Raw genomic sequence first — 27301 nt, forward strand, 5'->3', positions numbered from 1 at the left:
ACCTACCAACGGTTTAGTTTAGCAAAATTATTTTTTTATAGTTTCAGATGGGTTAGCTTCTGGATTAACCCTAGAGCTGGCAATAGTGTAAGGCTGTACTGGCATAGGGATATTATTGATTATGTAATATCATTTTTAAACCATCGTAAAAATTAGAAATAGCAACAAAACTATGGATTGTTATATATCATTTTGTTCAGAATAAGACAAAGAACAATAATATAGGTGATTTACATGGTTACCACAAAAAAAAAATTTTTTTTTTGTAGTTTTTCCAAATTGTGGGTATTATTAATTTTTTTATAAAATGTTTTTATATTCCGTCGTATAGCTAAGTGCATGTAAGACTTAGCATCATAAGGTAAATTGTAAAGTTGTGGTAAATTTTGTGCTGATTCCAAAAATACATAGTTTATATAGCTTATTTTGTTTGATAGCCCTATTACTATGTCGATCGTACCCCCGCGCTAGTACCAAATAATCACCCAACCCAGGTCATATACAAAACCGTACACCTTATATAATATATAATTCCAGGGTACTCTGGTTTGTATTATTTGACTTATTTATTACAACAGTAGCCCAAAAAAGTTAACAAAACTAAAAAAAAAAAAAAAAAAAATTACTTATAGGCCTACCGTAACACCGGCATTGGCGCCGTATATCCGGCGTCGCCATTTCGGCCGCGGCCGTTCGCGCCGTATATCCGGCGTTTGCCAGCGCTAGGGTTAAGATAATGCAAATATAAAAGGTTTAATTTACCTGTTGCGTCAAGTATTTTATTGTACATATTTTAATGTTTCGTATGTGTTTCGTGTTATGAGTCCTAAATGTGCTGACAACTCCATCCACGGATGAGAAGGCCGTATTTTAACGTTCATAGACAACCTGAAGATGTATTCGCTTAGCAGTACAAAACTATGTGAGTCGGTGGCTCAGTTGATAGCATCACGGACTTCGGGCCCAAGGCAGTGATGTAGTGGGTTCGGATCCTGGTCACTGCCACTAAAATTTATCAGTACAGTTCACCTTTGTACTGTACCAGTTCACTCCTTGCTTTGCTGTAAACGATCCACGCATGGGCGCTTAGTCTATGTGGACGGGCAAATGCAAGGTTAAAAGAGGCCGCCAACCTCTTTTTTGAAAAAAAAGTCAACAAATGGCTACTACAAGTTTTGATTCTCTCCACAGTGTCTGGTAGAGTCTGAGGACGACCGCTCTCCCCTACAAAAAAAAGAAAAAACTGGCCGTAGTTATTTCATAACTTAAGGATTAATTGACGCAAAAGGTAAATTAAACCTTTTATATTTACTTTTTTAATAATCCTATAAGTTTCCTTATTATTTTACAAAACTTGTTGTTGAGCATTAAAAAATAGGTGTTGTCTTGAGGAACGAGACAGAACTATGTTCTTTTATAATATTTATTTACAAAAATGGCATAACTTACATAAGATCATAAATAAAAACAATATTCTTGTAGATTTCAAGAGTGTTTGAAGGTATAAAAATAATTGCAAAGCTACTATAGTAATATACAAGACGTATAAAACTGTTTTAACAGATATCTTTTTGAATAATTTACTCAAACTAAAAATCCTCCACTTACTTGGTACTTATTGGTACTTTAAATTTGAAAAAAGTTCACATTTTAGTAAAACAAAGTTTGTAAATAATATATAAATTAAAACAAATAATAACAAAGAAATAAAGATACCACTTGTCATTTTATATATATATAATGTTTAAATTAATGTACCAATAAAATTACACACTTCATGAGTGACACATTAAACAACAAAATGCATTTATAAAATAATACAAAGTCAACTGATTGAGTATAAAAATACAACCAAAAAGAAAACACAAGGAAATGTTTGTTTTCAACCAAACTGTATCAATTTAGTATGGGTATGGTAAAGAAAAAAGAAAATATATTTTTAATTCCTTACTAATAACACAAGTATAGTTTTCAAAACAATAATTATCTGTAGAACATGTTCCATTACAAATCAAATAACACTTTAAACTGACATTATGTTAATATTTGATGCTAAACCTAACATATACACAAATATATTGTGGTTACTTTTCACTTCATGATCCAACATGAAAATGTACTCAGGCCCGCTTTTAGAAACGGGCAGACTGGTGGTCGAGGGGTGCCTGGCGGGCGCCGTCCAACTACCGCCCGCCCCAGCTAGGAAAAAGGCTGCTTTTGAGTTCGCCCAGGCTCCACTGACCCTTAACGCGGCCCTGAATTTACTCATACAAAATTTATAAATAAACTTTGAGAAAATACAAACAGCAAAAGCATTGACAAAGATCAATTGTCTAGAATTCAATAACTTAATCAAACGGTTGAGCATTGTTTCTCAAATATCATAGAACACTGAATGAAAATCCAAGTTACCAAACCACTTCAAATTTAAAAACATAATTAAATGATGATATAAGTAGTTAATAACAATTTGTATCAAGGGTTAAAATGTGTCAGCTCAAGTACTCTGTTATATATTTTATCAGTCCACATTTATTACAGTTTTCAGTATCTCAATAGAAAATAAGAAATTGTCAAAATCCCATGAAGATTATTATAAAGTTCAGCAAAGATAAGTGGAAATGTCTCAAACTGATGAAACAGAAACTAACTTAGAAAACGGTAACTTTATGGGTAAAAAGAAGAATAATTATTCTGTTTAAACAGGACAGGACATTAGGAACATGACAGCTCTACACAGGTGTTTTTAAAACACAAAAAACAAAGCTTATGTTTAAAACATAGACAAGTGGGGAAGCTGAGGAACATGTTGTTTGTTTGTTAAGCTCCATAGCACCTTCAAAGCCCCCACACCTCTCAGGCATAAGGGCCAACAGCATTTCTCATCTGACGCTTTCAGTCTTTACAAGATCAGGAATACCGATGTTGTGGATTTTCAGTTGGTGCAGACCTGCAATAGCTGATTGGAAGCCACCGTTATAATCTAGAGTAACCTCATTATAGATGTAGTCTTCTCTACGATCTTTGTAAAAGTCGTTCTCATCAGGTCCACTAACCAAAGCTCCGTACAAAATCTGGGGGTTTGGCTTGGAGCTGCTGAAATCTGCCCATCCACACGGTTCAGGATAGTCAGGACATGAACTGGAAAACACAAATGGGATCTGAGATCATACAGTGTATTATCTAACAGATTATTGTAGACATTATCCTATGTTTTCACGATATTTCGGGATCTGGAATTTGACCTTGTCCTCTGGTGGGATTCTGATAGATGATGCAAACCCACCATCACAAAAAATAAACTTCAAACAAAGAATAGCCTACAGTATATGAAACCATTGAATTTTGGATAATGAAGAAGACTCCCATGTACATAGACCAGCTGTGGTCTATTAAATATTCAAATAGAGCGAATGAGCCACAAATAGAACTTATAAACTTACTTATTTACTTATGTTGTGGTCAAAACTACGGGTCGTTTGTTGAAGAGTGAATTTAAAAAAAGGTCATGCGGTAGTTACAAAATAGTAGATGTTCAACTGAATGTACAACCAGTCAAAAAAGGTTTCTCTTATGGTATCGGAACATTGCACACAATTTCTTAGAACCCACATTAACATACCTGTTAACAATATTTCTGGACACTTTTTTAACGATCAAAATAATCACGGTTTAAGAATCAAAATAATCATATTTACAGATAGGCTAGTAGAACTTATTTCCTAATTGGTTGTTAGTGTCGATGTGTAAGCTTTTAGCAAGTCATCTTGACTCGATTTAAGTCAGTGGTACATTTTCAACTTAAAATAAGGCACTGGTTCTGGTTTATATTTCCAAATTAACTTGCTTGCTTCAGGTAGAGAACCGAGTTGACTAAACAAATCCCCAATAAACCACCAAATCAACTCTTGCTGGATGGTTTGCCAACTTATATTTGTAACCAACTGTAGCAAGACTGAGTTCAATGAGCGACTCAAACCCAACTCTTCAAACCCATCATGGCTCAGGTAACTAGAGCTGAAAAAGTAGATGAGTGATGCATTACTAACTGCATTACCTTGCGGCATGGTGTGGAAACTTGGGGTAATTGTGTCCATATCCAACGACAAAACTGCGTCCGAAGCTCCCTAACATGTAGTCAATCTGTTGTTTCGCAAACTGTCGATATGTGTCGGAGTTAATACCTTGATCTGCCAGCTAGAGATCAGAGTATTTATTTTAAAATAGCAAACATAATTATTATCTTAAATTTATAGTTAGTATTTTTTTTACCCTTTTATTTCAGTGAGTACATCACAATAATTTTGTAAAAAGATTTATCTGTGACCGTAAATGATCTTTATTTCCCCATGACCGTATGTTCGTGACTTTGCCAATTGTAGTATTTAAACTAATATTTTCAAAATTTAATACTTTTCAAATCAACCATAAATTTGGCCTGAGACCTGTGGGCCAAGAGACCCGAGTCTGGTTTGGATATGAGAGTTAGCCATGGGTAGTATCCAAAACTGGTGCTAGACATTTGATTACAAAGTAAATAATGTTACTTTCTAAACAGACATTACCTGAAGGCAAAGGAATGCGACATTTGCTGCATGGCACAGCGTTCCTGTCTTCTCAATATAAACAAGACCCTTTGGTGTTCGCTTTTGGTTGAATACAGTAAAGTTGCAGAAGGTTTTGGCTGCCTCTACATATTCAGGCATCTTAGTAAGCTGGGCCAACAGTACCTACAAAAATAAAAGTTGACAATTTTACTAAAGGGGACTGTATTTCAATTGCATGTAAAATTACATAAAACATTTCTAAATATATGACATTATTTGGGAGTAAAAGTCATATTTTTTCCAAAAGGTTTTTAAAAGGACAGGGTAGAGCGTAGTTAATTGCTTCTATCAAATTCACACTCTAGTTTGAAGAGATGAAGGAAGAGTGGCCATGGTTTATACTCATCCAATGTCCCAGGACATAAAAGAACATATGATTTTCAAGAATCGCCATTCCCAGATGCTAAACTAGCTGCACAGCTATATTTGAGCACAAAGATAAAAAATACATCAGAAAATGCTTACTACTACAGTATGTCAACTGAACATCTGATGAATATTAAACTCCTGTGTTGTTACCTAAAACCAAGACCACTCTTTCTTCTCTGTGACCTACAGTGTGGATTAAAAATGTACAGTATACAACATTCCACACACTCCATATAGACTATGGTGTAATGACTAGGATGGATTGACTTTGAGGTTTTATTCAAGTGAAACATGTAGTTTATTAGTAGTCTCACTTTCCTTTTATCCATTGGCTCTTTGCTCTTGTGATGTTTTCGTAATGCTAAACCCTACTCTGATCCATTGGAGTGATTTGCGTGGGCGCAGAAGGAGGTTCAAAGGAACTTTTTGTGAAATCATATGCCCGGCTCGGTAATCAATGAAGAATTACATTGATGGTGTTTTGCGTTGTGTGCCATGTTGCCACAATTCTGTAACTAAAGCTCTTATTCAAGCCTACTTAACCATAGAATTAAGATTACCTAAAAGATGTGTTGACTTTTTAATGATGTGCAGTCCTAGATCTGTGTAAAAAGGTAAAAAATTTAACATGGAAATTGTGCTCCATTTGAGCCAATATTTCTAAATTCTGAATTAATAATGATTTAATTTTGCATTCCAAAAAATCCACTGCCTTTAATTTTCCTATAATCCTCAACATATTATTGTATTTTTATTTTTATTCGAAAAACAAACAAAAAATCTTATATTATGTAAACACATTTTTAAATATAAGTACCTATTACCTGAACTCCAGCAACTTTTTTGTTGTAGTAAAATTCATTAGGGCGCTCTTTCAGCCTGTATTGCATATAATGGTGCTCTGCTTCGTCCACATAAAATGAGTTGTTGGTTGCTTTGTATAACCAAAGAGAAGCCCATGTCAGTTCATCTCCGTAATCGGTAGATCTGCAAATATAACCCCTTTTAAATTCTGTGATACTGTACATTTAATATTTACATTATCATAAACCTGCCTGAGAGCAAACCTCACTGTCACACTCCTCCGAGAAATAATCATGAATTAATAACAATTTTTTAAACAAATTTTCAAAAGGTGATTTTTTATGATGTAGGTTTAAAAGTACGTGATTTATCCACTTTGAATTTGAAATAATTCACTAAACATTGCTATAAACAGTTTATTTATTAAACTTGAAATATTATAATTGTGATAGCAAAAAATATTATTGCAGTAGGCCTATTATGTGGGGATTCACTTGGGAATAACGAATAGAAATTCTAACGATTAGCGATATTCGTTATTTAGCTCACTTCTACCATATTCGTTAGTTTTTAAAAAGTACTGAAAATAACTTCTACTCAGTTAGATTCTTGCTAACGAATAGATATTATACTCGTTAGTAATTATTACTATATATAGATATATTATATATTATTAGATATATATAGATATATTCCTCGTTAGTTATATATATTACTTCATTATGGTGTGGGTAGCCTCCGGATTGCGAATAATAACTATGATAGTGGTTTAAATACCTTATTCATGCAATCCAGTTGTTGTCTCCACAACTAGTTTCAACCTGCTAGGAGGTCATCATCAGGTGAGTACAAGGATGAATTACTTCATATGAAGGTCGTCAGTAACAGTTTTTTTACATTTACACAAACACACGACGAATAATAAACACATAGTGCGCACACATATACGGCCGATAAAAAGTAGTCCGGGGCTAATATTAAGTTTACACTAGAAGAGGAGAAAAATAATTCCATTAATTTTCTGGACCTTACCATATCAAAACATAGTGACAGCTTAAAGTTTAAAATCTACCGAAAACCCACCTGCTCCGATCAAACAATACATTCAGATTCACACCATCCATTTTCACAGAAATTAGTCGCATACCATTGTTTTGTAAATAGATTGTTATCAATTCCAATGAGCACGGACGATTACAACGAAGAGATAAACATCATAAAACACATCGCCGTCTCCAATGGATACACGACCACGTTAATAGATAAATTAATTTTGAAACACCAAAACAAAACAGAAAGAGTGAACCAAAATAAAAAGTTCTTATCAGCTGACTATAATTCATGTCTTAGTAATAAATTCAAAACATTAATGGGGAAAAATAACATAACAGTATCCTTTAGAACAAAAAACAATCTGGGACCACTTCTGAAAGAAAGACCAAGTACAGATAGTGTCACGGTGCGTGGCGCCTCGATGGAGCATGCGCACTGAGAGCTTTCCCCAACTACGCCTCCATATACGGTACAGTCACGTTCAAATACTAAAGTTGTGAACTAGCATCAGCTGTCAAATTAGTTTGCTTTATGTTTACGTTTTTTGTATTTTTCTGTCTCTCTCGCACTGCCTCCCCTACACGCCAAGCACGGTGAAACGGTCTGTACAACTAAACTTAAATATGAAAAAAGTGGTGTTTACAAAATCAACTGTTCAGATTGTAATAAATATTACATAGGCCAAACTTCCCGCTCTTTCTCCAAACGCTTTAAGGAGCACATACCTCAAAACAAACTTCAACCTTTGCCGAACATTTAGTTTCTCATCAGCATAATTACAGCAGCATTAATGAAAACATGGAAATTTTACATACGTCACAGGACAAGTTTAAAATTAACACCCTGGAAGAATTCGAGATTTATAGAGCCGTCAAATCCAACGTTTTAACGTTGGATAACGTTGGATAACGTTTTAAACGACCAACTTTATTTTAATTCAAACATCATATACAACACTGCAATAGAAATACTGGAGAGGGAAGGGGAGGGCAGAGACAATGGGAATGGAACCGACGAGCGATAAGAAAATGCGCGTGATGCTTGACCAGCTGTTTACCCTACAGTCTAGACGCAACTTCCGCATTCTCAACACGGGTCCGCTTGTCAAGTTCAATGTTTTTATCGGCCGTATATGTGTGCGCACTATGTGTTTATTATTCGTCGTGTGTTTGTGTAAATGTAAAAAAACTGTTACTGACGACCTTCATATGAAGTAATTCATCCTTGTACTCACCTGATGATGACCTCCTAGCAGGTTGAAACTAGTTGTGGAGACAACAACTGGATTGCATGAATAAGGTATTTAAACCACTATCATAGTTATATATATTAGTTAGTTAGATATATTCCTAACCAACAACAAATGAAAATGGAATGAGGCTTATCAGCTTTGCAAGCTCGAAAAACCTTGAAATCATGTCAACTACTTTCCCTAGGAAAAACATTCACAAGGTCACATGGGTTTCCCCAAACGGACAAGTGAAAAACCAAATTGACCATGTGTTGACCAAGGACAGACATAAAAGCTGCATTATGGATATCAAAAGTAAGCCTTCTTTCACACCAGCGTGGTGCGGGACCGTCCCGCACCGGACGAAGCTGTTTAGACTATTGAATCATATGGGAGCTTTCACACCAGTGCGGGTTGACCCGGACGGTCCTAAACCTCTGTCCGGGTTGAAAAATCACCCGCACGAACCTAAACTTCCAATGCGGGTCGAAACCGTATGAATACTTTTTAGATCATGGGCTCTTATGTACGCTTTTACACTTGCGCGGGACGGGCTGGTTTCGCCCGCACGTAAATCACTAGTTTTGACAGTCTATGCCTATCAGTGGTTGAGTGTGGTTGATTTTGTAATACTCTTGTTAACTTAATAGGGAAGTTTGTTGTTTTTGGTATGGAGGTTGAAATTTATATACAGCTGATTATTTTGGTCAAGCTTTATATTTTGGTTTAGTTTGAAGGCCAGTGTGTAGGACGAGACCCCCATTGCAGCAAACCATATTTCATTTGCATATTTAAATTTTTACAAACGATTTTATTAAACATGCCTGATTTATTAAATATAAAAACATTTGGTTTAACGAGCACTTACATGTTCTTCTAAATATATGGAAGGAAATTAAGTGTTGTTTAAGCTAAAACTGCCAACAAATATGTGCATAAAATCCATATATATATATCAAAATTTGAACTACAGAATTACTTTATCTCCTACAGTGGACTGGAATTTAAAAAATGGTCCCAGATGTTATAGTAGTAGAAAGTGAATCATTACATATTTGAGACCACGTTTGAAGTGCGAGATTTATGCACTTTAAATGGTCGCGAACAAGTATAGACCCACTTTCACTCGTGTTTTGAACGTTACTTTTTGGCACACTACAAAGAATAATTATTTTCTTCATTTGAAAACTAATAGAATTTTATTGGTTATGCCTTCGAGTTAATGTTTACTTTAGTTGTTGAAAATTGCAACAGTCGATAAACCAATGACAAATATTCGTTTGTTTACGTCAGCTAAATCCAAAACAGATAGGAAACATTACTTTCGCATAGTAAACATTCTTTAGCCGTAATAACCAATGCAATGACAGATTTTCGCAGATGAACATACAACAAAAAAATGTCATTTCACAGTAGTGTAGCGACCTATGAAATATGCTTCTTCTCTATAGGGAATAATTTGGGTGAGAGGTGTATAATTAGATTTGAAATCAGTTATGCTGTTGACATTCTATAGAAGTTTAAGATCCGTTACCCCACAGCTGTCACCATAACTTTTAAAAATACAATGAATTGACATTTTTACACACACGGCATCGATCCAATTAGGTTATTTAGCAAGGGGGTACTGTATTTTATTTTCGGATACAACAAGTAGCATAAACACCTTACTTTTATTTATTTAAATGAAATACATAAAAAAATCACAAAGTTTCAGCCTGGAAACGCCCGGATCCGGGCAGCTAGTGTGAAAGGGCCTTGCGGGTCGTCCCGCATCGACGGTGCGGGACGGTGCCAAACCGCGCTGGTGTGAAAGAAGCCTAAGAGGGGAGCTGAATGTGGGACAACCATTACTTGGTGATAATAAAAGTACAACAAAGACTATGCCGAGAGAGAAGAGAAAAACATGATTTAAAGCCTAGATCAAAACAAAATTAAAGTTCGATTTAAGAAAACTTGAAAACTCGAATGTCAGAAAGGAGTTTACTCTCAAACTCACAAACCGGTTTCAAGTATTAGATCAAGGAAAAAAGAAAATAGACCACTCTATAGAGGATAAATGAAAAATAATTCAAGAATCAGTTCAGGAAGTAGCTGAAGAAGTAGTTGGCTTCCAAAAGAATAGAAAAAGCAAAAAAAACTTGGTTCAATGAAGAATTTAGACAGATGATCGAGGAGAGAGAGAAAGCTAAATAAGAACTACTCATACAGGATACTCAAGAAAAAAAGGGAATATACTTAAGAATAAAGAAGACCACAAACAAAACATTGAAGTCGGCTAGAAGAAACTATGTAAAAGATCAGTTAAAAAAGGCCGAAGAGGATTGCAATATTAACAATTCCAGGGAATTCTTCCGATCCATAAGATATTTTATCAAGGCTTTAAAGCAAAATCCTATGGAGTTAAGACAAATGGCAGAATAATCTGTAACCAAGAAGAGGTCCTTAATATATGGAAGGAATATTCAGTTCGTGAAACTCAGCGAAAATTCAGCGAACTCATTAGAAGAAGAAGAAGAATATATGTATATTCGCATCCTCAAGTAAGGATTCAAGACCCAAATGAGGAAGAAGTTCTAAATGCATTAAATGCTCTAAAAAAAAGCCCCAGGAGCAGATGGCATACCAGCTGAATATCTTAAAGCAGGAGGAAAAGCTCTATTATGTTATTTTCCAATAAAAAACCATAAAATTACAAAAAAATCAGATTTAAAAAACCGGTTTTGATGAAAATTAATATGTTATGGTCCTTATAATAAAAAAAAGTACAACACCGCATTGCTGTAACAATTAGGGTTCAAAAGTTATTGCAACTTTTGTGATTTTTGACTATAAAATATCATATTTACTCTTATCGCCTACCCATGATGACGAGCTTATGGGAGAAAGTACTGTATGTGTCAGAATGCTGATACCGTTTATTTGACTAACTAACTAATAACTTCTATCAGTTACTTTTTCCAGTACTAACTAATAACTTCTAACTACAGTTAGAATTTTTGACTAACTTTCCCAACTATGGGGAAGCGCTACTATGAACTATGAAGGAGTATTACCATATGAAATGTGAAAAACAATCCTGGGATCGTGCTTAGCGTTCTAGGTAAAAAATTATTATGTCGAGTAATGATTACTTCCTTATCTTGTCCACTTCCACTCCTTAAGGTTGCAAACCTGTTTCCTGATTCACCTCAAATTCATTTAAAATGTATAGCAGTGAAGTTGAGAGTTGCATCACAATTTATCTAATATTTTTAGGATTTACTTACTCATAAAACTCTGTCGCCCCCTTGATGGCATCATTGTAAAGGCCACGGTAGGTTGTAGCAAAGTCGTAAAGTTGCTTAGAATGGTTCAAAAGCAGCTCTGCGTACTTGGGATCCTCCTTTTGAAATACTATCGCAGTTGCTGTCAGGGCTGCGGAAGTTTCTCCAGCCAGATCACTGCCTAAAACACAAGACTTGTAAAAGTACCCACGAGTTATGAATATTTTTATAATAAATAATCCTCAAATAATCTTTGAAAATATATAGTCTCCAGTTCTATGATTTTCTAAGTTCGAACAAGTAGGATACATTCTAACCTACAAAACTGATTAACTAAAAAAATTAATATTATTCTTTCAAAAAAAGTTTTGCTTAAAGCTACACTTTCTTTTAAAACAAGTCCCAGGTTTGGCATGTTATGTGGCTAGAACTAATTCCATATCCTTCAGGGGTTTAAGTACATGGAGTACTGAATGTAGTAAACCTCTGTCTACCCGCAGGAGTATCCAATGTTGCTATGGAGCACATGAGGCAGAGCTTTATGGATATGAACATCTTCATATACACAAACTGCCTGGCTGCATTGAAGGCACCACTTTTAAAAACTTGGGCTTTTAACTTTATTAATTTTAAAACATCCATAAAGAGAAGGTTTAAAATAAGTTATAAGATGACTAACCAGGTTTGTCTTTAGTGATCTTGAAGGCGGGGCGAGAAGTATTCAGTTGTTCTGGTCGTCCCCAGTACTGATGGTCCAGAGCAAAGTCACCCACCTGACCATACAACTCATACGGACTGACGTGGCACTTGATGAAGTAGTCGGCAGCCCAGCGTAAAGCCTCTAGGGCATGCTCCCATTCACCTGCAATGTTACATAAAGTAATAGTGCCAATACAAGCTAAACAAAATCTTTCATACGAATGTTGATGATTACTTTAAATTGGTTCAACTAGAGCAGTATTCCTCGGATTGCAGGTCCCGGTACTACTGAGTTGCAGGAAAATATTGGAATATTTGGGATTGGCCCCAACTTTGACCTGAAACAGGTAGTTTTTCACAAGTCAGCGGCCAGGCCGGTACCAGAACACCTCTCAGTGAATAGAGCACTATATTTTGTACAATTTAATAATTTGTAGCATGTTTCCAAAGGGTGTTATTGTTTTTGCTATTATTCAAACTTTCCGCTTATCTGACTTTGCCAAGCTGGTTAAGGTTGAACAATTGACACTTGGAACTCTCAGCTACACAGCAATTTAGCATACCTAAATACAGTATTTGTATAGTTATTTACACTGCAAAACAAGGTTTTATTCATAAAGTTCATTCTATGACTTTTTAGAAAAGTTTTTAATTTTTTTAATATTTTATTTTGTCTATTCAAACTTTTTCCTAGCTTTATTGGTTCTATGTACTGTAATGCAGTATGATAATAAATGTGGAACCATTGACTATTTTTTGTGTTTTTCATCTTAATCTTATATAGCCCATGAGCATTGGATGTAAATTCTAAAACTTTCACTTTTTGGGCGATATATTTCAAAAACACTTAAGATTTGGTGAAAACTTAAAAAAACAATTCAAGAGTTAGAGATCTTACTGTTAACTGTTTACTGCTTACAACCATAACTATACCTGCTTCCACGTAGGCATCTTTGTATGATAGACAGCCCCAGGCTAGCAAAGTGGTTGTGCTGGCCATTGTGAACCCGAACTTGACAAAGTCCCCGGCTAAAACAAACACAAACATCGTTGTAATGCTAACTTCTATATGTGGATGTCAATGGCCAGAATTTACATGCAAGCTGTTATACTGTATTCACAATAAAAATAATAGCCCGGCAGCCAAATGAGGATTTTGTCCCTAACCGGTATTTATTTGTTATATTAAGTCATTTTTATTGTTGATTTGAGGTATTTAGGGTATGAAGACCATAAAACCACTGGGTACTTTTTTGGTACCCTTGGGCAACAGACGCCATCTTAAAAAATGGCGGAAAACGTAATTTACAGTGTAAGCTTTTACTTAAAACTATCTTATCTGAAAATACTATGCTATCTACATCAGTGCAAACGCTTCTAAAATACTCACAGTGAAATTCCATGCAGGAAAATATCATATTTTAAATATATATTGTGTGTTTTAAGGCCAGTATTTCTTTTTAAAGTTAATAATTTAGAAAAAAAGTATGTTCTACCCCCATTTTTTCCAACTTAGTGCTAAAATCTCTGAAAAAAGGACATAATACATGTTACAAAAGCTGTATATATTGAAATTTTGCATCCAATGCACCTATAGGGATATTTGTTGGATCAAGGATAACGTCACAACAAAGCGTACAAAAATTACTTTTATTATTTTTTCTATAATAAAGAGGGATATCTAATAAATGAAAATACTTTATATAATTCTTCCTGAGAATATTCTGTAGTTCCTTTCTACTGTTTTTGGTATCAAAATGCTCGATAAGCCCACGGCTTTCATTTACGCCAATTATAATTCAAATCTTAGGATGTTTAAGCTAGTTATGGACCCCCCAAAAATAGTAATTTTAATTATTTAAAAAAATAAGTCCCATCAAAGCCCTATATCTTTTAGTGATTATTATGTTATGTTTTATGTATTGATATGAAAACAGTCGGTAACGTACTGGCTTTCATGGAACATATTGATTATTGGATTTCAAAGAGTTTGAGGTATAGATCATCAATCGATAAAAAAACATTTTTTTGTAATTTGATAATTTTTAAATTTGGAATTTTGAATTTATTTGGATATTACGAAATTATGTTTGCTATGAAAAAGGAGGAAATCTTATTTATATACCTGGTATCTCATCTCAGGTGATCTAATAGCTTACTTTATCGCTATAAATCTGACAACAAACTTGTAATGGGGGACTCTAAAGGGGGTATTGAATCAAAATAATATTGAAACCACGATTTAGTATGAGACACAACTTTAATGTTTCTTGTAGAACACCCTGTTTTTATTATGTTTTTGATTCTACTGGTTATTAAAAATAAATTATATATTTAATATTTTTTAAACTGATAAGGAGACATGAACGTCTTAAACATGAATTTTCCTAAATAACTTTAAGAATAAATGGGAAGAATAATTACAGTTGTTCATTTTTGTCCAAACAAAGGAAATACATTTTGTATGATTTGAATTTGGCATTCAATAATTTTTACCGCCTAAATTAGTCCGGCAGCCAAATTTGTTTGTTCTATTCGGTTTTTTTATGGTTAATATTTAATTTTGGTAGCTAGTATTCGGATGAATAAAATAGCGGGTACTTACAAATTACCTTTTGCCAACTCTTAGAATTTAAGATAATAATATTGTCCATATAATATAATAATTTGATTAATTTTAACATGGTAATTAAGCTATAAACTATGCGTTTTTTGTCTGAATATCATGAAATTTGGTATGAAACCTCATTATAATATTACTTATAAATTTACCAGTTATTAGCCATATCCGTCAAGCCGTTTCAAAATGGCGGCAGAAAACATGGTTATATCTCTAAAAAATAATTTTTTACCCAATTTAAAAAACAACTTGGTATGCGACCTTGTTCTAGTGTTACCTCTAAGTAAACTAAAAACAAGTTTGGCCAATTTCTGAGCTTCTTTTACAGGTTCAGTCCCAGCTGTAAAATGCAAGATTCATGATATACAGACACAGTTAATTTCAGACATAAATAGCCATAATAGGATTGTGAAATGTGTTTATATAAATTTTATTCATAAAACTATCAGACAGTATTTGAATACATTACATGTCTGTGAATCGCGAAACAAAATTATTTAAAGCAAGAAATTACCAATATATTAAAAACCGATTTATAAGGATTTTCTCTGGATACTGTATTTATGTAGGTACTCGTCTTATACGTTTATGTAACCCTACATTGATGAAATCAGACCCGAAACCCCGAAACGTTGGTTAATCACCTAACCTTTAAAATGAAATCAAAGGTTAATTGAGCAGTTACTGTAAACACCAATAACACCATGACTCTTGGACGAAATTAAGTGAGTTCTTATCATTCTATCCTCTTAGTCCATCTGATCGATGAAATATGATAAGGACTTTCCCCGATTACCTTTGCGAATAATCACCAGGTTTATCTTTGTCCAACTCATTACCGACTTTAAACAATCATTTTGTTTGTTAAGTATAACAAGTGTTTATGATTGTTTGTTTACAATTTATTTATCAACTTGTACAAAAAGCGACTTTTTGTATTTCGTAACAGAATGATTCGCGTACTAATTGTTGCAGAATCGATCGTGTAAAGTTTTAATAGGCCTACTATAGTTGTCCATCACCAAACTGGTTCTTATGCGGTTCCAAGTTAGGAAAAAACAACAGCTGACCGCATTCCATTTCAACTTAATCTCAAGTACAAGACAGCGCTCAATAATGCACAGACAGGTTTACCAACTTCTCTTTCGTTATGATGTAGAATCAACGAACTGTTATCGACAATTGATTAAACGTTTTTTTAATACTTGACAGCATTTAATAGTTTGGGAGTACAGATTTGTTATATTACATGCTTAAACACAAAAACTTCCCATACTGTATTGGCTTTTTAAGAGTCTATATGCGACTCTGATACAATAATTATTTCTCTGGTATACATCTGTTTCCTCCTTTTTACAATGTAGTTTCTTACAATCACAAAAATGATGGTGAGAGAACACTTAAAAAATATATACTATCATTTTCCTTGCAAGATTTTTTCTTACTTTCTCCCCCATACCGTATATGGAGAAAGTATGTTAGCATAGTGCAACCCCCATTGCTGTAAAAATTACGGTTCTAAAGTTAATGTAACTTATGTTATTCCCCCCCCCCCCCAAAAAAAAAAAACCGGAACATTTTATTTTTCGAAAAAAACCTGTTTTGATTGAATTTTGATTTTTTTGTCCTTATAATTCTAAACTAAATATTGCATTCCTGTAAAAGTTACTGTTCCAAAGTTAATGCAAGTTTTGTGATTCTTACCTTCTTCTTATTCTTATAAAGGTTGTTGACAAGCTAATGGGAGAAATTATGTGTCAGATTGCTGATACCGTTTATTAATGTTTGGGATTGGAAAATTTATTGAACATAATATACATTATTGTTCATTCAAACCTGTACCTTTGGATGTAGAAATAATAAGATGTACTTTGACATTTTGTAACTCTCAACTGTTTAAAAACTAATATAACTGAAATTTAGCCCCTTGCCTATAAAAAAAAAACATTCTTATGCTGTTGATTTCCTTAAAATTGTTCAATTAAAATAAAAGAATAGACAACAAACAATTTCATAAAGTCTTAGTCTTTGTAAAAAACGTATATGTAGTCTGTCACCTGGTTAAAATTTGTGTGTTTCAATATGTCTATACAGTCTAAAATTAAATAGTTTACAAATGTTAAGCTATTGATTAGTTATTGGCCCTGACTAAAATCATCCTACTTACGAACAAAACCATGAAAAACCCCATATCAACTAGACAGATATCCTCCAACCACCCAACCCAATATTTTTATGTTGTTAGATTGATCTGTGTAGCTTTGTTACTGACCATGACAAACGGTTTCTTATCCAGGAACATTTACGCCCAATGATCAAAAGAGCTGGGTCTACCACGCTCAGCTCAGAAAATTTGTGGTGGATTATCGGTGTGGTAAATTGACAAAATTCCTTTCAACGATGGTAGGCCTACATTTTAAGGCTCATCAACTCAAACGCTATTAACTAACTTACCATCGTAGTAGCCCCCGGTCAAGTCTTCGCCATCTTGGCCCATGTCGTTGACGGCGGAGTCGGATCGCCAGGGGATTCGGTTGGACGGCGGAAGACGCCCTGACCGCTGGGCCTCGTAGAACATCAAGGACATCCTCAGAACCTGGCTGTAGTCGTGGTCCTTGGTTTCCTTGGGGGCAGTCGTCACCAGGACAGTGCAGAACGCTGCGAACGTCAGCGCACTGCATAGCGCATTCATCTGGAAACACCACCCAGAACTTAACAGCAAACTTCCACAGTACAATGAGTTATATTATACGTTCTGGAAGAACACCCTACTCGAGTACTGTGTATACAACATGTGATATGATATTAAGTAGCAAACAAGTAAAATCAACGAGCAAATGCCACATATAACTGGAAACCCCCCACTGAAGATAAAATATGGCCATATGATTTATCTATGATATGGCTCGTTGAGATTAGAACCCGCTTAAAACCTCCACTTCACACAATATATGTTAATGTGTCCTGGAATATCAGCCCATTCCAGTACTAACATTAAAAATTCAATCGGATACTACCCATGTAGCCTACGGAGAGTCAATTATTTGTGGGTGCGTTTATCTAAAACCTCCTTTTAAATATTGAAAAGGAGGTCGATTTGAGATTATAAATGCAGCCTACACCTACAGTGATATTAAAGTAAATTAATTATGGATTTTACCAAGAGCTATTAATTAAGGTTATCAAGTTCTGAATCCAAAGGTGTTGTAGGGCCTACACACGAAGTATGCATCTTTTAATCAATTAAACGACAAAAAAAAGAATTGGCTACAAGCACTATTAGTTAATCTCGAAAACGCCCGACTCATTGGATTTGCAGTATTAGTTTGTAAGGTAAATGCTTACACGAATCAGCACTCAGCAGTTTTAAGTGGAATTATAGAACAACAAATTAGTGTCTCTGTCATTTAACCATTAAACTGTGGTTAAATGATGAAAAAATAATCTTGTACTTCCAAAAGTTTTTAATCACTGATATCATTCTCAAGATTAAGCTTCAATACCAGGAAATAATTTTTATAACTGATCATAGGCAACTGCAATTTAAAAAAATTAATGATCAGTGCATAATTCATCAATTTATAGAGTGGAGTAAAATTTTCAGGTTATACTATATTGTAGTAAGTTTTTCTTAAGGTTAGTAATATTACATATAACGGCCATGCTACCGTTACAGGGACCCATCAAGATACTGGTAAGGATTATGATTAAAAAATACGTAAATTAATTTGAATAACAAATGCATGAATATAACCACAATTGGTTGTCTTTCTTGTGGAGAAGTTTTTCTTCGTACGTAAGAAAATGAGTGACTTATAAAATTAAACTATAAAATTGAATGACATTTTCCCTGGATCTGTTCGAAGCACCGATGTGTGTGTATACGTATACATCGATGGTTCGAAGTTAGTACACTGGCTATGCGTTTCATATGAAAATTACTGCGTCAAAAATTTTGAAAAATCACATTTCATTGCTACGTTTTCCGAAAAATAGCTTATTCCCAGGACCGAACAAAGAATTCTTCAAGAGTGAAAGTGTCACCTTCATAATGTCGATTCATTATTTTGGTATCTTGACCTTATGAGATTTTAGTTAAAATATTTAGTCCGTAATTTTTATTGTGTCCCATACCTTAGGCAATGTCCGAGTTGCTAACCACTACACTAGACTAACAGAGCCCTTAAATTATATTATATGACAGCATATTTTTGCCAACGAACTTTCATGCAAGGCCGATTCTCTAATAATTAGTAATGCACTTGAGATAATAGTGGAAAATACAAAGCAAAATGGCTAGACAAGATTTTTAAGTAGTGTTTTTTACTCTTTTGTCGTGTCTATACACGAATAGCATTTTGAAAGAAGTTAAAAATATACTTTATGGTTAAGTGGCCCAGATCCATTAAATGTTTAAGAATACGCCGGGAATCGAACCTGAACCTTTCGCACTAAAGCCCGAGACAATAACGGAGAATATATATATATATACTGTATATATACTGTATATATACTGTATATATCTCAAAATGATTGGCAATTTTCTCTGTGTCCCTATGACGCACAGCCTAGGAGTAAAAAAATAAAAATAGCAATGCAAGCGCTCGTAAAACAAATCATACCGAACAGTAGCGCCGTCAAAGATTTTATGGTTGTTCGAACTGGGATTGGGCCTTACACACACTCTCACACTTGACAAAAGAGTCCTTGATCGTGCTTACACACACACACACACACGCTAGGCTGTTGATGAGTCATAGTTGGCTTAGGCCGTGTTCCGCTAGTAGTTGCCACTTTCAAAATGATCGACTTAATTATCTAAATATGATTTTAACATTCAGCACGTTTTCTTAACATCTATGTCGAATCTTTGTGGTATTAGACCAAAGCAGCAAGGTTATTATTTAGGACAATCTGACAAGATTTTATGATCTATTGGAACTCCTCTAAATCATTGCTAGCCTGGTTAAGTTAAAGTGCACGTAGTGGATTGAGTCAGAAGTTGACAGCTGGCTTTCTGCGTATAGGTTTCTATAAACTTTTGTTGGTTCCTGCAACACAATCTAGGGCATTTAACGTTCAAGTCTTTGGTTTTAAAGATAACCGCTAGTATATCTATCTAGTTGGTTGTAAATCTCTGTAGCTTTTAAAAGTGGCACTAATTAGGTTTAACAAAGCTCAAATTACGCATTTCACCACTTGACGACTCAAAGTGTAGCCAGATAGTAGTTTACGTGTACGTAGGCCTACAGTACAGTTCCTCTCATATAATGACATTACCGACGGATTTTTACGCGAGTGAGTTCCCCAGGACGTAACGGTATCCTTGCCTACAGTCGTCATATAGCAAGAGCAAATTGGTGGTTGATTTGACTTGAACTCGGGACACCAAGGCAGAAGTTCTACGCTCCTATATTTGACCACTACTAGGGACGTACTCTATTGTCTTCTATTTGACATAAAGTATACGCGTATAAGTAGCCTGTATTATGTATATCAAGAGTGACGTGTCGTTTAAACACGAAATTTAATGAAAATCATGGAGAATTTGTCAACATCTGTTGCACATACATAGCAGTACATAGCAGTACATAGCACATAGCGCATACATAGCTTACTTTCCAACTCTAAAATAGTATTTAGAGATGGAAATGTAAGTCATAAATACTTCATTACCCTCGCGTACAATGATACGCCATTTTCCATAACCACCATTTACCATTTAAAATAAGCAGTATTGACTGGTTATTTTAAATGGTAGTTCTACTTGGTTGAGTAATATAAACAGAGCTTCGAATTACGTTGTGAAAACCTGGATCTTGAAATACAATTATTTGATTTGGGATTGAAAAATAGTAATTTTTCAGGATCATGTTGAATAGTAAAATGACGTTTAAGTTACTGACGTATTTTAATATTTGAGTCGGAATTTAAATAGCAAGAAGAAAGATATCAAAAAGAAATCACAATGGCTATTGTAATAGTGACATGTGATAAAAATTTATTTTACATCGCCTTATATTATACATGTCCTCGTAAAGTCCCAATCTTACCGGGGGGTCAGATTGGGACTTTGGCTAGGATATTTAATATTTAATAGGTACTTTGGCTAGGGAAACACACATGGGGATGTGTGTTTCCCTAGCCAAAGTACCTATACAAAAACCAGGCACACGAAAAGCAAAAAAAAAGGTTAAAAGGAAAGATAGGTAGAAAGAGGTCCACGAAGCTGAGAAAATAAACTATGACGAAACATTTCTTGGAAGGAAGAGAAAAGAGGTGAACTCATCCGCTCGACGAACGATGAAATATGCGCCAATATAATGCAAATAGAACACCAACACTTTGCACGTGCACTGAATGTCAACAGTAGGCCTATATGGTTGCTGTGGTGTAGTCAAGGTAGGAAGTGTAGACTCCAGAAACACTTTCCACGATAGATATGCTGCTAACGGAATACACAATACACTTTCATTTGCCCAGAGGCTAAGGCGGCGACGAATACCAAGGGCACTACGCCACTCCCAAGCGGAGAGCCAAAACTCGCTTTCTGTTTATGAAAGCGAGATTGGCGTTTGACATTTCAAACATCAACCCCAAACGACGTAAATAAAAGTTAATATAAAACATCAACGGCGTATCAGCATGGCAATCAAAATATTGCTGTTTTGATCCTGAGAAAATCAGTAGCTGATTGATGATTCTAAACTGGACCCAGCTGTGCTTTATCTTTGGGCTTTAAATAATTGGTCATTGCTGAGAAATAACTACTTGGTTGGTAAAAAACTACACATTATGCTTTCTCTATTCTACGCTCACCCTTCACTCATTTCCTAAAGTGTGGGTCAATGTCTTCAGGAGTTTAATTAAATATCAAAAGTATGAAGAAATAAAAGGAGAGAATACCACCTGAATCGCTTGCAACGTGAATATTACTTGACCTGGAACAGTTAATTTCAACGCAACCTAACCTAACAACTATTTAGTAATTAACTGGTCAGTAAGACGGATGAGACTAGTCCTAGTAATGGAAGTTATTAATGTTCAAAATCTTTAAATATATTTGTATTGTTATACACTTGATTATGTAGCTTTATGAATAAGAAAATATATAATATTTTTTACTAGTACTGAAGTAGGTTATGAAAAGTAAAACAACAGTTAAAACTTAGTCAACGTTTACGATTTCACACAGGGCTACGTGGCGTTTATGTATTTTTAATCATAATTGGTTATGAGTAAATGCACATTTCTTAGAGCGATGGACCATCGTGGAAGTACGAGTTCAAATCCAATCAATTACAAATGTGTTAGTTGTGTTTAAGGACCTCCCACCACTAAAATAATACGATCATTTTTTGCATGTATTATTTTGTGGAAAAGAAAATCTTTAGTGGATTCAACGATCAATCTTTTCGGGTTCGCCTCTTTTACTTTTGAGATAACTAGGTGCGTATTATAATCTGAATATAAATTATGAGTTTAGAATGGGGTGAGATGATGATAAGAAAATATATAATATTTTTTACTAGTACTGAAGTAGGTTATGAAAAGTAAAACAACAGTTAAAACTTAGTCAACGTTTACGATTTCACACAGGGCTACGTGGCGTTTATGTATTTTTAATCATAATTGGTTATGAGTAAATGCACATTTCTTAGAGCGATGGACCATCGTGGAAGTACGAGTTCAAATCCAATCAATTACAAATGTGTTAGTTGTGTTTAAGAACCTCCCACCACTAAAATAATACGATCATTTTTTGCATGTATTATTTTGTGGAAAAGAAAATCTTTAGTGGATTCAACGATCAATCTTTTCGGGTTCGCCTCTTTTACTTTTGAGATAACTAGGTGCGTATTATAATCTGAATATAAATTATGAGTTTAGAATGGGGTGACTTTACTTTTCAACCAGCTGTTTATCAGCTGTTTATTAGAAGCCCAATGATCAAGGTCAGCTGAGTCCAGTTTTGAACTATCAACTAACTAGTCAGGATCGTACATGCGACATTTTGATTGCCATTGTCTATAACCACCCAGCTAACTTCTAGTGTCCATCATATATATTTGATATATTCATCTACCATAACGGTCTTACCATACGACAGAATTTCTTATTCCGAAAATCTATTCTGTAGCGATCTTAAAAAAATCTGTTCCGTGTGCAAGTGTTACTGGGAATATCACTTTCACAGCTTGCGCAACTTCTAGATCGGCAGCCTCAACCTGGCCTGCAACCGGTATGTTGTATCTCGCAGATAACGTTGCGACATTGCAACATAGTTACTCTCTGTGACGATCATACTGACCCTCAATACCACAACCAGGATCCACTTACATACATCCACTTCCTTTGTTTGCACATATGAAAATATACGGTGGAAAACACTATCTATGTATTTTGGACGCTAATAATAATCAGATCCAATCCAGTTTGATGAGTTATGTTATTTAGGGAAATATTTCGAACATTTTTCCACCGCAATTAGTGGTCTGATGCTTCCGGGTGTCAAGACTGCTTGGACAAAAACTTCAACAAACTACAATTGTTTGTCCCATCGTCAGGTCAAAAAGTACCTAAACACTAGGGTAAACCGGGATTGCGCCAGTTATGTGAGGGTTAAAACGGGTCAGCCTGGTTCGCACCGGGATTGCGCCAATGCTACCCCAATCCGGGTAATCAGGCGGATGATGGTAAGTAACGTAACCTAACCTAACCTAACATAACATAGCATAACCTAACCTAACCCGATAATGAAGGGACGAACTAAAGTTGAACCTGTTGAACTTGAATTATTTTCTGAACTTCAAGAAATGCCGCATTGGCGCATTGACAGTGCGTTTTGGGGGGTAGATTTGGCAGTGGTACATTCTTGGCGAACCGAAACACTAATATTAATAGATACTGTAGTTGCACATAGTCAGGCAAAGCTGGAAAACCGCAAAGATAAACACTTCAAACAACTCACACTTTCTTGCCATAAATTTACCATAAAAAACAATAAAGTTCAAATAAAGAATGAACTAATTATCTAAGTGCTACCATAGATTTTAAGTATGATGTATGTGTAAAAACTAAAAACGCAAAAATGTATTTTGTCACAATAAAACGCATTGGTATAATACTCTAAACCTATGTGATTCTACATTATGTTTAAGTTCATATTGACCATAGTACTGAAGTTTTGAAAAAGAATGCTATATCAGCTAATAAGAGCTGCTGCATTCACTTAAATACAATTAAATTATTTTAAACATTAAATGAGCAAGTTAAAAATAAGTAGTATTAAAAATAAATACTAAATATACTGCTAACTGTAGCAATATACCTTTTTTGTCACTGGAGACGAAATCACAATGGCTGTTGTAATTATAATGCTGTAAAAATGACACTCCTCTGCCAGTTATCACCAAATTGACACCTGGTTGAGGGAGAAAGGAGAATGAAACGCGTAGATGATGAAATTAAATTAAAAAGAACAAAATAACCCATCAGTAAATAAACCAAGCTACGCATGTTTACAGCAGGACTGTTCCTCATATTAGTGTTGATCCATCAGCTCGATCTCTACATTTAATCTGTGATAAATAACCACATTACTGGCTCAGAGATAAAATTTTCATGTTTAGAGCTTTAAACTGTTAAATGTAGTTTGTTTGTTACATGTTTTCAAAACCATATATTGGTACGATTTCTGACACACCCTTTTACAAAATAGTGCTACAGTATCAGCATTCGAAGGATATAAACCATAGTGGATAGTGATACGAATCAAGTTCTATACAAAACCAGATAAGCTTACTATTATGATTACTCAGAGTTTACTGGGTAACTTTTTAAATTTAATTTTTTTACATGGCTTTTATAAATTTTTTTATTGTAGCACGAAAATGATGAAATAATACAAACCTGTTAAATCATTAAATTAAGATGATTAAAAACAATTTTTAAGTCATTTCGGGGTGTAATTCCTCCATCAGATGGATTAGATCAGATCCTTGAACTTATTGAAGAATATTTTAACTTACACATATTTGCCTCCAGAATTGATTAATTGACATAAAATGAGGTTATTAAACTGTCACCAATCAATCTTATATTTTGTCGTGATGACTATAGTTTCGGGGTTAAAAACCCTATTTTCAATGTACAAATGACCCCAGAAGATTACAACATTGAGTACACAATTTTAACATATATAGCAGTAAATCATGGTTATTCAAGCAGCATAATTAATAGATAAGATAGTTAATAAACAGAAAAATAAAACATCTCCAGATGAACCTACTGTAATTCTCAATTTGTATCTGAATTTGGTAATAAATTACATTACACCTTGAAAAGTGAATTGAAAAAAAAAATATCATTCTGGCATGTAAGACTGTTAAGACTACCAGTAAGCTAGAAAAACAATTTAACCCATCTCCGACTCATAATAGCAACAGCCTTGAAACATCTAGGGCGTGTATAGACTATCCTGCAACCATTGCCCCAAAGTATATATAGGTCAATCAGGTCGTTCATTTTGGAAAAGGTATGTTGAACACCTTCCCAAGCCTTAATTGCTAACACAAAAATCGAAGTTTGCAGAACACCACGAACGATAATCACAATGTAAAAAGTTGCATAGATAATCTATAGATATTACACAATTATAATAAAGGTAACAAGATGAACGTTCTCGAAAGTTTGAAGTATACAAAGAAATAAAAAAATTACCAAATGATGTTTTGAATGAGAAATTGAATTTGAGATCAAACATTTTATTCGATAAAGTGGTAAAACTACAGAACAATAGAGATAAACAACTCTTACCCCTCCCCCAAGGTAAACATCATCAAGTAGGCATCGGCTAACCTACGCTATTATCATCATCAATATATGTTTGACGATTTGACTACTGAAAATTTGAAAATGGGGTTTTAACCCCGAAACTATTGTCATCACGACAAAATATAGTAATGATTGACGACTAATAGAGAATCTCGTGGTAGAGAACAGCTATACGATCCCAGAGGTACTGGGTTCAAATCCCGCCAATTACAAATTGTTTTAGCGATGTGATAATGCGACCTTTTAGTCCTAGCTTGAAGTAAGGATGGATGATGAGGTGCTAATTTTGCCTCGATAAAGGATTTCCATTTCATTTCAAGAGCCTATGTTAGGCTGAAGAGGACATAGTCCTAAAATAGGTTTCTAGCCCACTTCACAACAATAAGTAGTGAGTATAAAACGTTATCGGGCTTGAGCCCAGCGTCCTGGGACGTGAAGGAAGAAGAACATATCACAGCCACAGTTACAAATATTTGCGTCAGTCTGAAAGATGAACCGAAATTCGATTCAATCAGAAAATAAATTTCTTTCACAGGATTATAACTAGAATTATTGTAACTAGACCAATTACCTCCTGATCGATAAAAGATAATGGTATCGTCAAAACCAGGCCGCTTGAGTTAATCTGATGCAAAGACCCCCAGGCTCCGCTAAGCAGGGGCAGCGATGTAATCGCACACTCTACTTAATTACATTTGATGCGGTTAGCATGCGCAATCGTGACGGCAAAATTGGCGCGGCGGGGCGTGATGAGAGACTACGGGCAGCGGCAACCGAGGAGCGAGAAGGGAGGAATGCGGACCATGAGTGAAGACCTAGATCAGCAGCCATGGGTCGCAAATGTGCTGGTCATATCATATAGGACCACTAATTGCTGGGATATTCAAGGAGGTGTGTTGAGAGTCACAAGGGGGCGCGATGAATAACTAAAAGATAACAGAAAGTCTCAGGCAGGGGTGCCCATCCCCCCAATTCCTTGGCAATGAGATCATTTGAGAATGATTTCATAATGAACGGCAAAACCATCGATGTATATAACGGGTGAAACAAACTCAAACTGCAGATAAAATTTTATAAGCAAACCATAATCCTTTGGCAGCAGTTGGCAGGGAGTTGTTCTCATTGTCAAACATGATGAGTCAGAAAGTGTAAATCCAAATAAACGTATTTATATATTTTATAACCATTATAAATGGGATTTTGATTGCATAATTACCCCAGTAATAAATTAAGGAAGTCGTAAAAATTATCTGATAAATCTTTTATGCAGCAATTATGTTTTTTAAGCAATTATGTTTGAGCAATACGCAAACTAACAAAAAACTGTTTCATCATAAAGATGCGTCAATGTTTAATTGTTTCATTATAGATGCCAATGTTTTATAACTACATCCCTTCATTGATGTAACTTTTGTGCGTTAACAAACTTGTTACTTGGGTACATCAAAGGTCCCCGATTCATCCTGAGGGACTTCGTGAGTTGACAGAGCGTCTAATTTCGTCTCTGATTGGACTTGGTATCAACCTTGACATTCTGTTTGATATAGTCATGCTACGCAGAATCATCTATTGTGTATGCTTGAGTTATACCTCGTATGCGATGTCGAAATTAATTACCTTCGCAAAGCGGAAACAATTCACGTGCGAGTAATTGTAATGTACGTCTTAAGTCTTGGAAGTCCTTTTCGTGGGTAAACGTCGATTTCCATTCACTGGCAATTCAATTCAATGCAATGCAAACTATACTATGTCGAATAATAATAGTTATTTGTGTAACAAATGAGCAAATTGGCACTTTTTACGATAGAAAAATGTT

The 27301-nt window shown here is 34.8% G+C and overlaps 1 protein-coding gene across 1 annotated transcript in view; it reads right to left on the bottom strand.

The window, feature by feature from the left end:
• Window positions 1-1409: 1409 nt before the first annotated feature.
• The window catches only part of LOC128998150 (endoglucanase E-4-like), a 36436-nt gene continuing 10544 nt past the window's right edge, over window positions 1410-27301 (bottom strand). Inside the window, exons 2-9 of the mRNA XM_054424156.1 lie at window positions 17104-17341; window positions 12963-13058; window positions 12010-12192; window positions 11334-11511; window positions 5801-5963; window positions 4566-4730; window positions 4058-4197; window positions 1410-3141 (exon numbers count right to left, since the gene is read on the bottom strand). Of these exons, the coding sequence (XP_054280131.1) occupies window positions 2883-3141; window positions 4058-4197; window positions 4566-4730; window positions 5801-5963; window positions 11334-11511; window positions 12010-12192; window positions 12963-13058; window positions 17104-17341 (1422 nt within the window). The 3' untranslated portion in view covers window positions 1410-2882. The remainder of the gene's footprint in view (window positions 3142-4057; window positions 4198-4565; window positions 4731-5800; window positions 5964-11333; window positions 11512-12009; window positions 12193-12962; window positions 13059-17103; window positions 17342-27301) is intronic.

This window comes from Macrosteles quadrilineatus, unplaced genomic scaffold (assembly GCF_028750875.1).
Source record: "Macrosteles quadrilineatus isolate MER2022 unplaced genomic scaffold, UCM_ALF_1.0 Scaffold_7__1_contigs__length_78375512, whole genome shotgun sequence".
NCBI lineage: Eukaryota > Metazoa > Arthropoda > Insecta > Hemiptera > Cicadellidae > Macrosteles > Macrosteles quadrilineatus.